General features: G+C 39.6%; 1 protein-coding gene across 2 annotated transcripts in view; it reads left to right on the top strand.

The window, feature by feature from the left end:
• foxo3b (forkhead box O3b) overlaps positions 1-8,158 on the top strand; it is an 88,086-nt gene extending 79,928 nt beyond the window's left edge. For both annotated transcript variants that reach the window (XM_057822089.1, XM_057822090.1), the window contains 2 exons: positions 653-2,100; positions 6,545-8,158. In XM_057822089.1, the coding sequence (XP_057678072.1) occupies positions 653-2,086 (1,434 nt within the window). In that variant the 3' untranslated portion in view covers positions 2,087-2,100; positions 6,545-8,158. The remainder of the gene's footprint in view (positions 1-652; positions 2,101-6,544) is intronic.
• Positions 8,159-13,447: the final 5,289 nt, after the last annotated feature.

Genomic DNA, 13,447 nt, shown 5'->3' with positions numbered 1-13,447 from the left:
AAAAGTTGGCTATGAGCATCAATGCGTATTCATCCGTAGCGTATGTGTCCGTCCATTAATAATGAAGGAAAAAAAGCCAGGAGTTTATCGATACACGGTGGCATGCTCAAGCACACGATACGTGACTAAATACAGCCCTTGCGCAACAAAGGGCCCCTTTGTTTATCATTTAGGAGACACTTGATTATAGATTATCTCAACACAAAGGCCATGCTGCAAACAATGTAGACACCGACTCCAACTGCTGCACTTTTATTTATCGCTGTCTAGTTAGTCAAAACAATGGGTGTCTTCCGTTGTTGTGACAATCCCCAAGAACAACAACTTACATCAAGTGCCTTCTTCCTAATGGCAGCAATTTATTGAACACAACAAGAGCTACAACAATCTTGAAATGCCAGATGTTGTCCCAGCCCGAAACCACAAATGCCTCTAAGCTAGTACGATTCTACAACGCCAAAGATGAGGACTTACTTGCTCAAGCGGAGTCACTCAAGATATCTTTTTAAAATGTCACTCAAACTCAAGTAAAGATACCTGACAAAAAAAAAAAAACCTAACAAATGGTTCTGTCCTTTGTTACTGAACACAACCGATCAATACTAACGAAGCTCATTGAGCAAGTAATGACCAGTTCCCTTTTGTATTGCAGAATTCCATCCGGCACAACCTGTCACTGCACAGCCGCTTCATCCGTGTCCAGAACGAAGGAACGGGCAAGAGTTCCTGGTGGATGATCAATCCAGAAGGAGGAAAGGGCGGCAAAGCTCCTCGTCGCCGCGCCGTCTCCATGGACAACAGCAACAAGTACACCAAGTCGGCCCGTGGCCGTGCCGCCAAGAAGAAGGCCGCATTACAAGCCGCGGCGGCCGCAGCAGGCGACGTCAACGGCGACAGTCCTTCAGGACTTTCCAAGTGGCCAGGGAGCCCGACGTCACGCAGCAGCGAGGAACTGGACGCCTGGACGGACTTCCGCTCCCGCACTAATTCCAATGCCAGCACAGTGAGCGGTCGTCTTTCGCCGATCCTGGCCAACCCAGAGCTGGACGAGGTCCCCGATGACGAGCCTCCCCTCTCGCCGATGCTTTACTCAAGTCCCGGCCGCACTTTGTCTCCAGGCAACGCGGGCAACGGAAAGGCCGCCCCCGCCGAGCTGCCCCGCCTGGCAGACCTGGCCGGCACAATGAACCTGAATGACGGACTCGCTGACGAGCTGATGGATGAGCTGGATAACATCAACTTGTTGCCGAACACTTCAGGGCAAGTCACTTCAAACGGAACCACGGGGTTCACGTTTGTCCCCAAATCCAACGGGCTGGGCTCATCTTCCCCCAGCGCCTCACCTTCGTCCAACTCTCCTTCCAACGGCGGAGGAAACTACAGCAACTCCATCTTCGGCTCCCACGCGCCAGGTTCCTCCTTGCGTCCGTCCCCCATGCAAACCATCCAAGAGAACAAACAGACGTCATTCTCCAGCATCGGCACTTCCCGCTTTGGTAGTGTGACGCTACAAGATCTTCTCAACTCTGACAACCACAGCGACGTAATGATGACCCAGTCGGACCCTCTCATGTCGCAGGCCAGCGCTGCTGCCGTGGTGTCGCAGAACTCACGCCGCGGCCTCATGCTACGCAATGATCCTATCATGACTTTCGGAACTGCCGGAGGAATTCAAGGCAACCAAGGGGAGACGCTACAAAGCAACAACCACAACCACAGCGCTGCGAGGTCCATCAACAGAGGCCTGAATCTAGCCAACGAGGTGAACGCCCTGACTAACGCCAAACAGCAGCTCCTGCTTTCACCCTTGGGAGGGAACGGCTCCTCCTCCATGCAGATCGACACATCAATCTTCTTGAACGGGGCGGTGAGCAGCAACGGAGGTGTCTGCCAGGACCGCTTCCCCACAGATCTGGACCTGGACATGTTTAACGGCAGCTTGGAGTGCGACATGGACTCGATCATCAGGAACGAGCTGATGGACGCCGACGGACTTGACTTTAACTTTGACTCCCTGATCAACATGAACGGAGTCAGCAACTTCGCAAGCGCCAAGCAGGCTTCTCAGAGCTGGGTACCTGGCTGAAGACCACGCTCGAGGTATGTCTGCTCCGATTTTACTGACCGATTTGTAATTTGATTAGTTTTAATTAGGGCTGTCAAACGATTAAAAATTTTAATCGAGTTAATCACAGCTTAAAAATTAATTAATTGTAATTAATCGCAATTCAAACCATCTCTATTTTTCTGTAAATTATTGTTGGAATGGAAAGATAAGACAAGACGGACATTAACATTCAACATACTGTACATAAGTACTGTATTTGTTTATTATAACAATAAATCCACAAGATGGCATGAACATTATTAACATTTATGTGTATTTTGCATAGCTATTTGATTGGGAATGCCAGTTCTCTTTGCATCGAGCTTTTTTCTTTTTGCAAACATTATTTTTAGAGAGATAGGAATATTTTTGTTGTGCTTTCACTAAATGAAACTGAAGCGACTTAACTGTTCCGCCCAAATGCATGATGGGAAGTTGGGCAACCATGACTGTCAGTGGTGGCTGCAAATGGCATACAGTATGTACTGCGTTGTGTTCAATTAGGCGTGTTAAGAAAAAGATCATCTCCTGCTCCGCCCCAAATGCATGATGGGAAGTTGGGCAAACATGACTGTCAGTGGTGGCTGCAAATGGTATACAGTATGAACTGCGTTGTGTTCAATTAAGCTTGTTAAGAAAAAGATCATCTCTTGCTCCGCCCCAAATGCATGATGGGAAGTTGGGCAAACATGACTGTTAGTAGTGGCTGTTAAAGCTTAAGCCAATTAAAGGCACTGTCCAATGATTGCCTGTGTCTACTCGACTTTTCGCTCTCAATGCGCTAAAACGGCTTCATTGTGAACAGTTTGAGGCAATGCATGAACGGGTCATTCCGTCCATGCGTTAACTGTGTCAAATATTTTAACGTGAATAATTATAAAAAAATAAATAATTACCGCCCATTAACGCGATAAATTTGACAGCCCTAGTTTTAATATACATTCCCGGCTGACCATCATCAACACTGCTGACTTACGCTCTTCTTCCCTTTCCTCCTCCCAATATGTCATTTTTTTGTTTAGTGTGTTTTTTCCTTACTGGGTGTCCTTTCAAGTTAATGAGATGTGATGACCTAAATCTACTACCATATTAATGAAATAATAAACTATACTAATTTATTGGCTGCCAATGATGGCAAAAGACGTCGAATCCATTTTGCGCTGGGAGGAGCTGGCAGCGAATGATCGGTTCCAGACCTCCCACTTCAAATGAATTCGACATCTATCTCCATCGAGACAATGATTTAATGCTCATTTAAAATAATTACGTGTGAGATTCATTGTGATTCATCACGTTCTGTATAATAATTAATTCAAAAGTAGTAGTATTTTTTTTTTCATTATCGGTTTTGGGCCAGTATGCATGTTGCCTTAAAAGTTAATGTAGTAGCCTTCTGTCTTTGTACAAGGGATGGTCACAGCTAAACACGGCTGTTATTCTTATTGACCATTCCTAGATCTCGGATTTTTGGAGTTGCGCAATATCGAGATATCGGTTATCGGCATAGGCGGAGTTTGACTTTTGGGGCAAGGGGGCACAACATGTTGACGACCCCGAGATGTAGTGTCAGCAATAAAATTAACTTACAAGAATATTTATAATAATCAGTTGACAATGAGCGTTTTTTGTTTCCCATCACTCTTGAGGGGAATTCTAAATCAGGCTGCTTAGGCAATACTTTTCACCCAGATCGTCATCCATTGAATACAGTATGGAACGCCCGCCGGTGTCATGCCAATGTAGTTACCCCAGTCAAAAATTGTATCCCCTGGGCGGAGCCATATGGAGGTAGATTTGTGTCTTTATTATTCAATAAAAAAAAAAGTTGCTTCAACCAAAATATATATTTTCAATCAAAATAATGTGTTTGAATGCAAAAATAAATTTGAAACTCAAAAATATGCATTTGAAAGCTATTTTTCTTTGATTTTTTTTTCTTTTTCTTTTCTTTATTGAAGTCAAGTTTTTTTTTTGATTGAAGCAACTTTTTTGATTGAAGTAATGTTGATTTGTGTTTGGGCCACATTTTGGCTAGGACGTTTTTGTCTTTATCATTCAATCAAAAAATAAGTTGCTTCAAAAACATATATTTTCAAAAAGAAAAATCACTTCAATCAAAAACAGAAACATTTCAATCATAGAAAACCTTTTTGAACGCGAAAAAATATTTGGGATTGAAAAATTTGCATTTGAACACAAAAATATTTTCAAAGAAAAAAATCATTTGAAAAATAAAAAAGCCCTCCCCTAATTTTTTATATATTTTTTAAAATTATATGCAAAGCAATTGACCGTCTAAGGTGCTTGTCACATGATCTGTTCCAAAAATAATTTTGACCCATTATAAAAAATATTTTTTTTGTTCATTTCATTTATTTTTGTTGCAGTTTTATTGCTTTACAACTTTTATACATATATAGGAAAGTCATTTTCATGAAATGACACTTCTCGGCCACCAGGGGGGCCTGGCCCCCCCTTAAAATCCGCTTATGGTTATCGGTTAAAACGTCATTATCGGATAACTCTAGTATTTAGCATATACTTTTTATTTTAAATGTCCAGTTATACTAATGAAATATTAACCTATATTGATTCACAATGAGTTAATGTGCAATTAAAATAGTTAAATGTGTTAATTAATATGTGCGTTAACTCAAAGTTAACGCCAGTGTTGTTAATAACGGCGTTACAATATAACGGCGTTAATAACGGCGTTATTTTTTTCAGTAATGAGTAATCTAATTAATTACTTTTCTCATCTTGGCAACGCCGTTACCGTTACTGAGGCGGGAAAGGCGTGCGTTACTATGCGTTACTAAGTTGGTTGAATAAAAAAAAAGTCTGAGAGAAACGGACTCACAGGGACGAGAGCTGAGCAGGAGTGGGGAAGACGCCGTTGCAACCGCGATGCTAGGTGGCTCCAATAATACCTGACTGCAGCCATAGCCGACAAACTACGCCCACATGACACGGTAGATATCATATTATAGAACTAGATGCAAATGACAGACACTGCTGCATTGCCAACATGTTTTAAGGACTACATGCGTTTGTAAACAGCCGCCATCTTAAAGCAGTAGACCTCTCAGGAAGGGCCTGATGTAGAGATCCTTCCTAGCGAACCTAAGTAATTTTTTTTTTATCTAAAATGCTCCTAAATCGGCAAAATCTTAACTTAAATCTATCTTTAAATGATGAAACCGTTTTAAAACTTACACATGTTTAAAGTAGACAGAAGGGAACTAATGCAATAACGGGAGAAATTTTAACAACTTTAACGATTGATTCACAACTTTAAATGACTTCCACACATAGCAAAGGTTACTAGCTAGTTATCGCAATACCCTTGTGTCTAGTTAAGCGGAGGGTAAAGAATTGGGTTAGGGCCAATTGTCCCCCAAACCCTTTAAGCTTCACATTGTGTGACCTGTGTTTTTTTTTTTTTTTTTTTTTTTTTTGGAGAAAAAAAAAATATATATATATATCACTAGTTACTTTGCCAAGTAACTAATTACTCTTACATTCAGGTAACTGAGTTACTAACGCAATTACTTTTTGGGAGAAGTAATTTGTAACTGTAATTAATTACTTTTTTAAAGTAAAATTAACAACACTGCATGGCACTAAATGCGTTAGTAGACAGCCGCCATCTTAAAGCAGTAGACTTTTTAGGACGGCTCTGTTGTAGAGAACCTTCCTAGCGAACCTAAGTAACTTTTTATCCAAAATACTTCTAAATCGGCAAAATCTTGACTTGAATCTATCTTTAAATGATGAAACAGTTTTAAAACTTTCATATGTCGAAAGTAGAGAGAAGGGAACAAATGCAATAATGGGAGCAATTTTAACAACTTTTAACAGTTGATTCAGGGTAAAGGGTAAATTCGGGTAAAGAATTGGGCTCGGGCCAATTGTACCAAAAACCTTCACAAAAAACTTCACATAGTGTGGCCAATGTTTTGTTTTTGTTTTTTTGTTGTTGGTTTTTTTTGAGGGGGGAAAAAAAAGTAATTATCACCAATTACTTTGCCAAGTAACTAATTACTCTTACATTCAGGTAATTGAGTTACTAACGCAATTACTTTTTGTGAGAAGTAATTTGTAACTATAATTAATTACTTTTTTTCAGTAAGATTAACAACACTGGTTAACGCTCCCAGCCTTAATATTCAATGAGCTCTCTGAGATCTTATTCCACAATGTTTGTTCTCTCTGCCTGTCCCCTTAAACCCACCTGTCCTATTGCAATGTATCACCTAAAAATGTTGACTAAATTGTCACTAATTACTCATTTAGGGCTTCGGCGCTTTCTTGTGGCATCTTTGAGCATTCTAAAATACCACTATTGCTGTATTGTAGTATGCTACTTGTTCACTTGCTGCTCATAAAAATAAAAAATCTTCATTGCATCATCTTTTTTTCTCCTCCCTTCCTCAGGTCCAAACACACGCCCCCTTTATTGCCAAAACCAGCCATCAGCACAACATTCAACACCAACCCTGTGTTTACACGATCAACACTTGTCTCGGGGAAAAGATCAGCCGGACTTTGAAGCGATCCAAGCCCTTGGGAAGAGCCTCTTGTGAAACAACATTTTTAAAAAAAGGCACAACAAACTCTTGAATTATGCAAGTTTCCTCGTGCATAAGGCTCTCAAAGAGACGCTACTCATCAGGTTGGACTACAAAGACAAATGACAAACGGGTGAACGGCGTGCTTGTTCCTGTTCAAACAAACAAAAAAAAAACTCCCGTGGAGGAACCGTTGTAAATCTGAACCAGTGCGTTTTTTTTCCCCTGGGATGTCGTATTTACCTCTGCTTTATAAATGTTCAGTGTTGTTTTTCAGATTCTCCGTTATGTGACGATGCTTCTGTCGAATAGCGTGCGCACTTCACAACTAATGCCACGCACTTCCTACAAATGGCTTGAATGGAAAAGTTTCAATGACTACATGTTGAATCTTTTACCTTTTTTTTGTTTAAAGCAAAGACAAAAAAATCACACGGAAAGAAAATCTCACTCATGGGTATTTGTACAGTTGGAGAAGGCTTTTGAAATTGTTTATCACAGCATATAATGTAGCGAAAAGTGAATACCTGTGTTCTAGAGATGTGAACATTTCCACAGCATTACAGGTGCTAATGTAAAACAGTGTTGAATCTTGTCCTCGGGGCACCTCGTGCATTTTATTTAGTTTAGTTTTGAATTTTGTGCCGTTTTGACCCTCGTCCTGCAAAACGCCTGAAGAACTGCAGCAACGGCGATGGGGAGAGGCTGACCCTGTGCATGATGGGAGGGGTCGCAAGCCATTTCTGCCCTCCATTAAAACAATAAGCTGTCTCTTCTGTACATTGCCAAATTACTTGAATCAAGCAGTAGGATATGCTGGCAGCCAAAATCACAGCACACATATGCACATAATGTCGAAACACACACGGTCACGTTTAAGACAAATTCAAGAAATGTGTGTGGAGCGCTCGTCATCAGCTTGGGATTTTTTGAATGCATAATATGTATAGAAACACTCAGGGGAGGGAAGCTTTTTCGAAAGGTATTTTCATTCAATGACACATTTCCTTGAATTAATGTATCAGTGATTATTTGTGAACTTGTAATCTGTGAACTTTTCGGGCCAAGACTTTTAAGAGGAGGAAAGACAACATTTGATTCTGGATGTGTTGGCCACTCGGGATTGGAATAGGAATAATGACAGCAATTAAGTGAGAAAAAGTGGTCATTTTACAGGATGAAGTCATGATAACAGCTATGCGTTTAGAAGAGTTTGTTATTGTTATTGCACAAAACTTTCGTATTGTTGCTGAGAAGCACAGCAGGTGCTCGCACTCATGCATTACCGTTTACGTGGAAATTTTGAGATTGAAACGTCAACAATTCTTAGTTTTTGAAATCATTCACACTTTTTTTCTCGAAAAAAGAAGAAATACAACTTAGACATTGCAGCTAGACTAATTTTCAGGACTTTATTCCTTCTCAAGTAATGACTTTTTACTCCCAAGGTGATTTTAGTCTTGTCAAAATCAGGCTTTTTCACGACTTTTTCACTGAGTGTCGTTTTTTTATGCTTGATGCTTGCAATCATCTTTTTTTCCCAAACAAATTACAATTTATTCTTGGAAATTGAATATCCTTTGATAATGTGGGGTTTTTTTCAAGTTCCTCAAGAAAGTATTATTTTGTTCTTGGAAATAAAAATTCATGCGAATACAACTCTTAAAGCAACACTTGGTAACGGTTCAGTTTTGCTAGATTTTAGTGACGCCGGTGGACAAAAGCGGAAGTGTTTTGCATTAAGGAAGACTGTTTCCAATGAGGACCACCGCACACCCGCACAGTGTCATAAAATCATGATGGATTAAAAAACATTTCTGTTTCCAGCGGCTGTGTGAAAGATGAAAAGTTATAAGAAATGAATCCAGTTGTGGCGAAACAATAGATAAGGACGGTTTGCTAAACGTGTGGCGTAGTGTGGTTTTGTCTCTTGTCGCTCTTCGATCTTTGCAGAATTGGCGCAAAACCGTTAGCATTGACTTCTGCCTTTATAATGAATGGGGAAAGGAGATAGTGACATATGCCATAAAGCATTCAGCACATTTTTTTTCATGTGGCAGGTTTCCTGCCACCCTCCTCGAAGTTAATGCGATGAAAGCGATACAGACCCCCTCAAGATATAAAAGAGGCGTTGTCGGTCAACATATCACAAATGTTATAATATTTTATTAAGTTTGAAAAGTTACCTAGCGTTGCTCTAATGTTGTTTGCCATTTAATATCCTTTTTATTTTGCCACATGCACGTAAAACAGGCTCCTTCCCGTGTCTGCATGCCCTTTATACACATTTGATGTATTTATGCATTATGACCTATGTGTGTGTGTGATATGCATTTACTCACAGTACGTCCTCGTCGTATATTCCCTCGTAGTACTTGACCCTTGATACCTCGCCAAGGTAGAGTTGAAGAAGCGTTCTGATGTGCCAGGTAGAAGGGAACACTGTTGCCAGCAAATGTATCCTTGAAGCGGAATTGAGTAACCGTCGTTGTAGCATCTGGAGGCCCTGGGGCAGAGGGGGAAGCGATATGAAGGCTTTCACCCCTCTGTGTATAATAGTGTACAGATGTGTATATATACATTTATATATATATAAATATATATCAGCAAGGCAGAGGAGTGCGAGTGAGCAGTTTTTAAGGATTAAGTGCACGAGTAAGCTGTAACCACTCAACTCACTGCAATGGTGCCGTCCCTCGACAGCAATCGTAACACCTGTTAGTGCTCGGACAACAGTGTTTATATTTGCAAAATCAGCAGCACTTGAACCATCCTCTGATTTTGCTGCGCTCGTTATTATTATTGTGTGTTGTAAGACAAAAACTCCTCCTGTGTGTTCAGTGTCTTTTTTTATATAGAAAAAAAACAAAACACGTTTAACTGCTAAGCATTTGGATTTGAATACACTGACTGTACAAAATGTAAAACATACTTTTGTTCGGGCTGCCGAGGCGTTGACGTTTTGTCTCCTTCGTACAGTTACCTCCCACACACAACTGCGGAGCAGCGCAAAAAAAATACAAAACCACTAAAAATCATGTATCACCTCATTTGTGTTTTTTTTTTGTAAAAAGGCTCCCTTCTGTATACCCTCTGTCCTTTTAACTTTGTCCTCTATTATTAATCTTCTTGACGTTGATGTTAGTGGGTATTCTACCTGTGTTCTCATTTTTTTCTGGCTCTGTAATCTAGTTTGTACGAGAAATGGTGCACATGTAAATAAAGCTTGGTGAGGCTCCATGTGGCCCTCGTCTTTTTTGTCTGTGCTTTGTTGTGATCCTTCAGTTTTCAAATTGCACATGGGTGCAATATCACAACTATGTTGGAATAAAAATTACAATTAGGGCTGCAGCTACTTATTTTAGTAGTAGATTAATCTATCAACTAGTTCGAATAATCGAGTATTCGGATTAGGAACATTTAATGCGTTGCAGAATAGATATGAGGAGATGTAAAACAAAAGCTTGCTAAGATTACACTTTCAAAAGATTAAAATTAAATTAAATTTAAAAAATGATTCCTGAGCGTTTCTTTAAACTATGCAGAATTGCACATTCATTTAAATTAAAATGCCTGATCTTAGCCTCAAATGTTATAAAAATTTTAAAAATGAGGATCCAAGTACAACAAAAAGAATAACTGGCTAACTTGCATTGCAAAGGTTCACTAGCTTAAATGCTATAAAATGCTTTTTTTTTTTTTTTTTTTTTTTTTACAATGCTCTTAAATCAAACACAAATTCCCACAAAATACGGCTAAATATAACTATAAACTAAATTACGAATGCATAAAAAACATATTAGCTCAAACAAAAACTTACCTCATGTCAGTCTAAACAGGGAGCAGCTGGATTCAGCCATATTAAATGAGTTATGTCATATTCACTGCTGCCACTATAGGGTTATCTATCCATCCAAATCAATAAAACTAAATGCAAACACTTTCAAAACAAACCATTACAACGACACTCTAGTTCAGGGGTCCCCAAACTACGGCCCGCGGGCCGGATATGGCCCGCCTCCATATTTGGTCCGGCCCCCTTAACAAAAAAAATTTGAAAAAAAATAAAATAAAAATTGAAAAAAGAATATATTTTTTCAATAGTATTATTTATTTCCTTGCTTTTTTTCTGTGAAGAACCCAGAGAGGGTTATTTGGTTATTATCTATTTAAATAATAGTGTTATTATTATTTATTATTATATTATATTATTATTTTATTTACTTTTGTTCCGTGAAGAATCCAGAAAAGGTTATTTGATTGTGGCTTTCTGAAAAACAATAAATCTTTACATTTTGGCACTCCTGCAATCGTCACACCTTTTCTGTTACAAACTGACCCCGGCCCCTCATCAGAGAAGGGAAAAGTTATGTGGCCCTCACAGGAAAATGTTTGGGGACCCCTGCTCTAGTTAAACGAATACTCGGAGCAGCAAAATATGATTCTAAGCTTTTTCTGATCGAATTGCTCGAGTTAATCAATTAATTGTTGCAGCACTAATTACAATACTGTACAATTTCTCTAATTTGGTTATATATAACAATTAAGTGTGAGACAATCCACTTCTGAAAATAGTTGATTAATTACACAAAAATAAAACTAATAAAATACAAAATAAAAATTTTAATAGTTTAATGATTGCAAAAATGTAAAGCAGTTGTCAAATTGAGTCATATGCACCTCCCACTCAAAGGGGATTGGATGCTAATGTTGAAAATGAAGTTGTCATTGGCAATAAATACCTAAGAAAAATTGAGAAAAATACATTTTGAAATAATAATTTGAAAAATCTAGACCCTTTGACTATTTTGACAAAAGTATAACTTATTAAGTCTCCTTCAAAGTCATCTGGATCATCAATCGCTTATTTTCACGAGCTCCGCAGGGGTGCTGGAGTCCGTCCCAGCTAAAAGGCACACACCCTGAACCGGATTCCAACCAATCGCAGAGCACATAGACAACCTTTCACACTCAAGATCACACTTTCGGAGAATTTTGAGTGCTCAGCCAACCACGCATGTTTTGGGAATGTGGGAGGAAGCCGGAGTACCCGGAGAAAATCCATGCGAGAGCGTGTAAACTACACAAAAGCCCAGGATTGCACCGTTTAACTCAATACTGTGAGGCAGTGCCCTCCTTCAAGGCGTGAGTATAAAATTACACCCATGCAACAAGTGCCAGCAGGTAAAAACAGTGAAGTGGTGAATATTTGGCTGCAATTTACGATGATCAAGTGAAGTTGTATGCAGCAATTGAGAAAAAACTTTATGGAAAAATGCCTTAACAAATGTTGAAACCTTGAGTGGACTTTATTGACAAGTGGGGTGCACAAGCACCTGTGGTATTCTAATATGTGAAATTATTTGACTTGTGGAATTTTTGTTTGTTTGTGTTGTTGTTTTGTATTGTTGCATTGTTATAAAGTGTGTATAACCAATAAAAATATTGAAATAAACAATTAATTCGTATGGTAAGGTTCTATATTAGCCACGTGTCTCAAAATACTGACTGAATTTGGGTGTATTGGAAATAGACATGTGCGTTTCAAGGTATACCGTGGTATGAAAACGTCACGGTTTCAAAACCACAAAAACGTTTTCGTCATACCATCCCTGCTGCAAGGCTAAACCCTCCCCCATCAGTTGTTGCTCAGTGTCAGTGAGTCAACTGTGCTACACGATGGCTGAAAGAGGTGAAACTCCTGAACTTTTTCCTCCATTATAGCAAACAGAAATGTTACAGACGACTGCGGCTAGGAGGAGGAGGGCCAATCCACATGTAAAACACGTTTGCGGAGAGTGGCTGCTGAGGAGGAAATACCTCCAATATGATTTTGCATGTATACAAAATTAAAGGTTAGTAAACACTAGGGGTGTGACAAAATATCGAAATGGTGATATATCGTGATACTTTGTATCCCAAAAGGTTCTTGATATGCTCCTGTCAAGAATCGAGATATCGTTTTAAAAAGCTGTCAATTAAAAAAAAAAAAAAAAAGGCTGGCAATGACGGTGCTCGACGCCCAATCCATTTAGACTGGGAACGTTCGTTCATTCAAAACCAGAGCATTCACTCATTCGGTCCGATTTTCAGGGCATTTACAGGTCACTTGCTGTTCATGTTAGGGAATTTACAGGTCATTTCCTGTTGAGTTTGAGTCACTGCCTTTTCATTTGGGTGATTCCGAGGTCACTTCTTGTTCTGTAACGCAAAATAAACAGCAAGTGACCCATAAAATACCCCAAAATCAACAGGAAGTGACTGAAAATCAACAGGTAAATGACCCAAAATTACTCATTGCCTGGCATTGGCTGCCACTGACGGCCATAGACGTTCAATCCGTTTGAAGTGGGAGGGATGGCAGCGAATGAACGAATGTTCATTCGCTGCCACCCTCCCAGTTCAAATGGATTGGACGTCTACTAGCGATAAACTCATTCCAATTCACAGCGGAAGCTTGTTCTTCTGTTTCTTAGTTTTTTTGTAGAATATCCTAGAATGACTTCCTGACCAATGTATCGATATCGTTGTATCGCTATATCGTCAGATCATCGTTATCGTGAACTTTGTATCGCAAATCGGATCGGATCGTGAGATACCAAGAGGTTCCCACTCCTCGTAAACATTGTCATGAACGTTTCCAACCAGCTATGAGAGTTAACTCAAGCGTGTTTAGTGTGTCTAGCGGTGATAAAACATGTTGGTTTTTCTCTGGAAACTGTCTGTGTTGGGAAAGCGAGTGTGTGTATAATGTAAACATGATAAGAGT

This window comes from Corythoichthys intestinalis, chromosome 19 (genome assembly GCF_030265065.1).
Source record: "Corythoichthys intestinalis isolate RoL2023-P3 chromosome 19, ASM3026506v1, whole genome shotgun sequence".
Classification (NCBI taxonomy): domain Eukaryota; kingdom Metazoa; phylum Chordata; class Actinopteri; order Syngnathiformes; family Syngnathidae; genus Corythoichthys; species Corythoichthys intestinalis.
The sequence above is the reverse complement of the archived record's forward strand: the minus strand, read 5'-3'. Positions and strand labels throughout refer to the sequence as shown.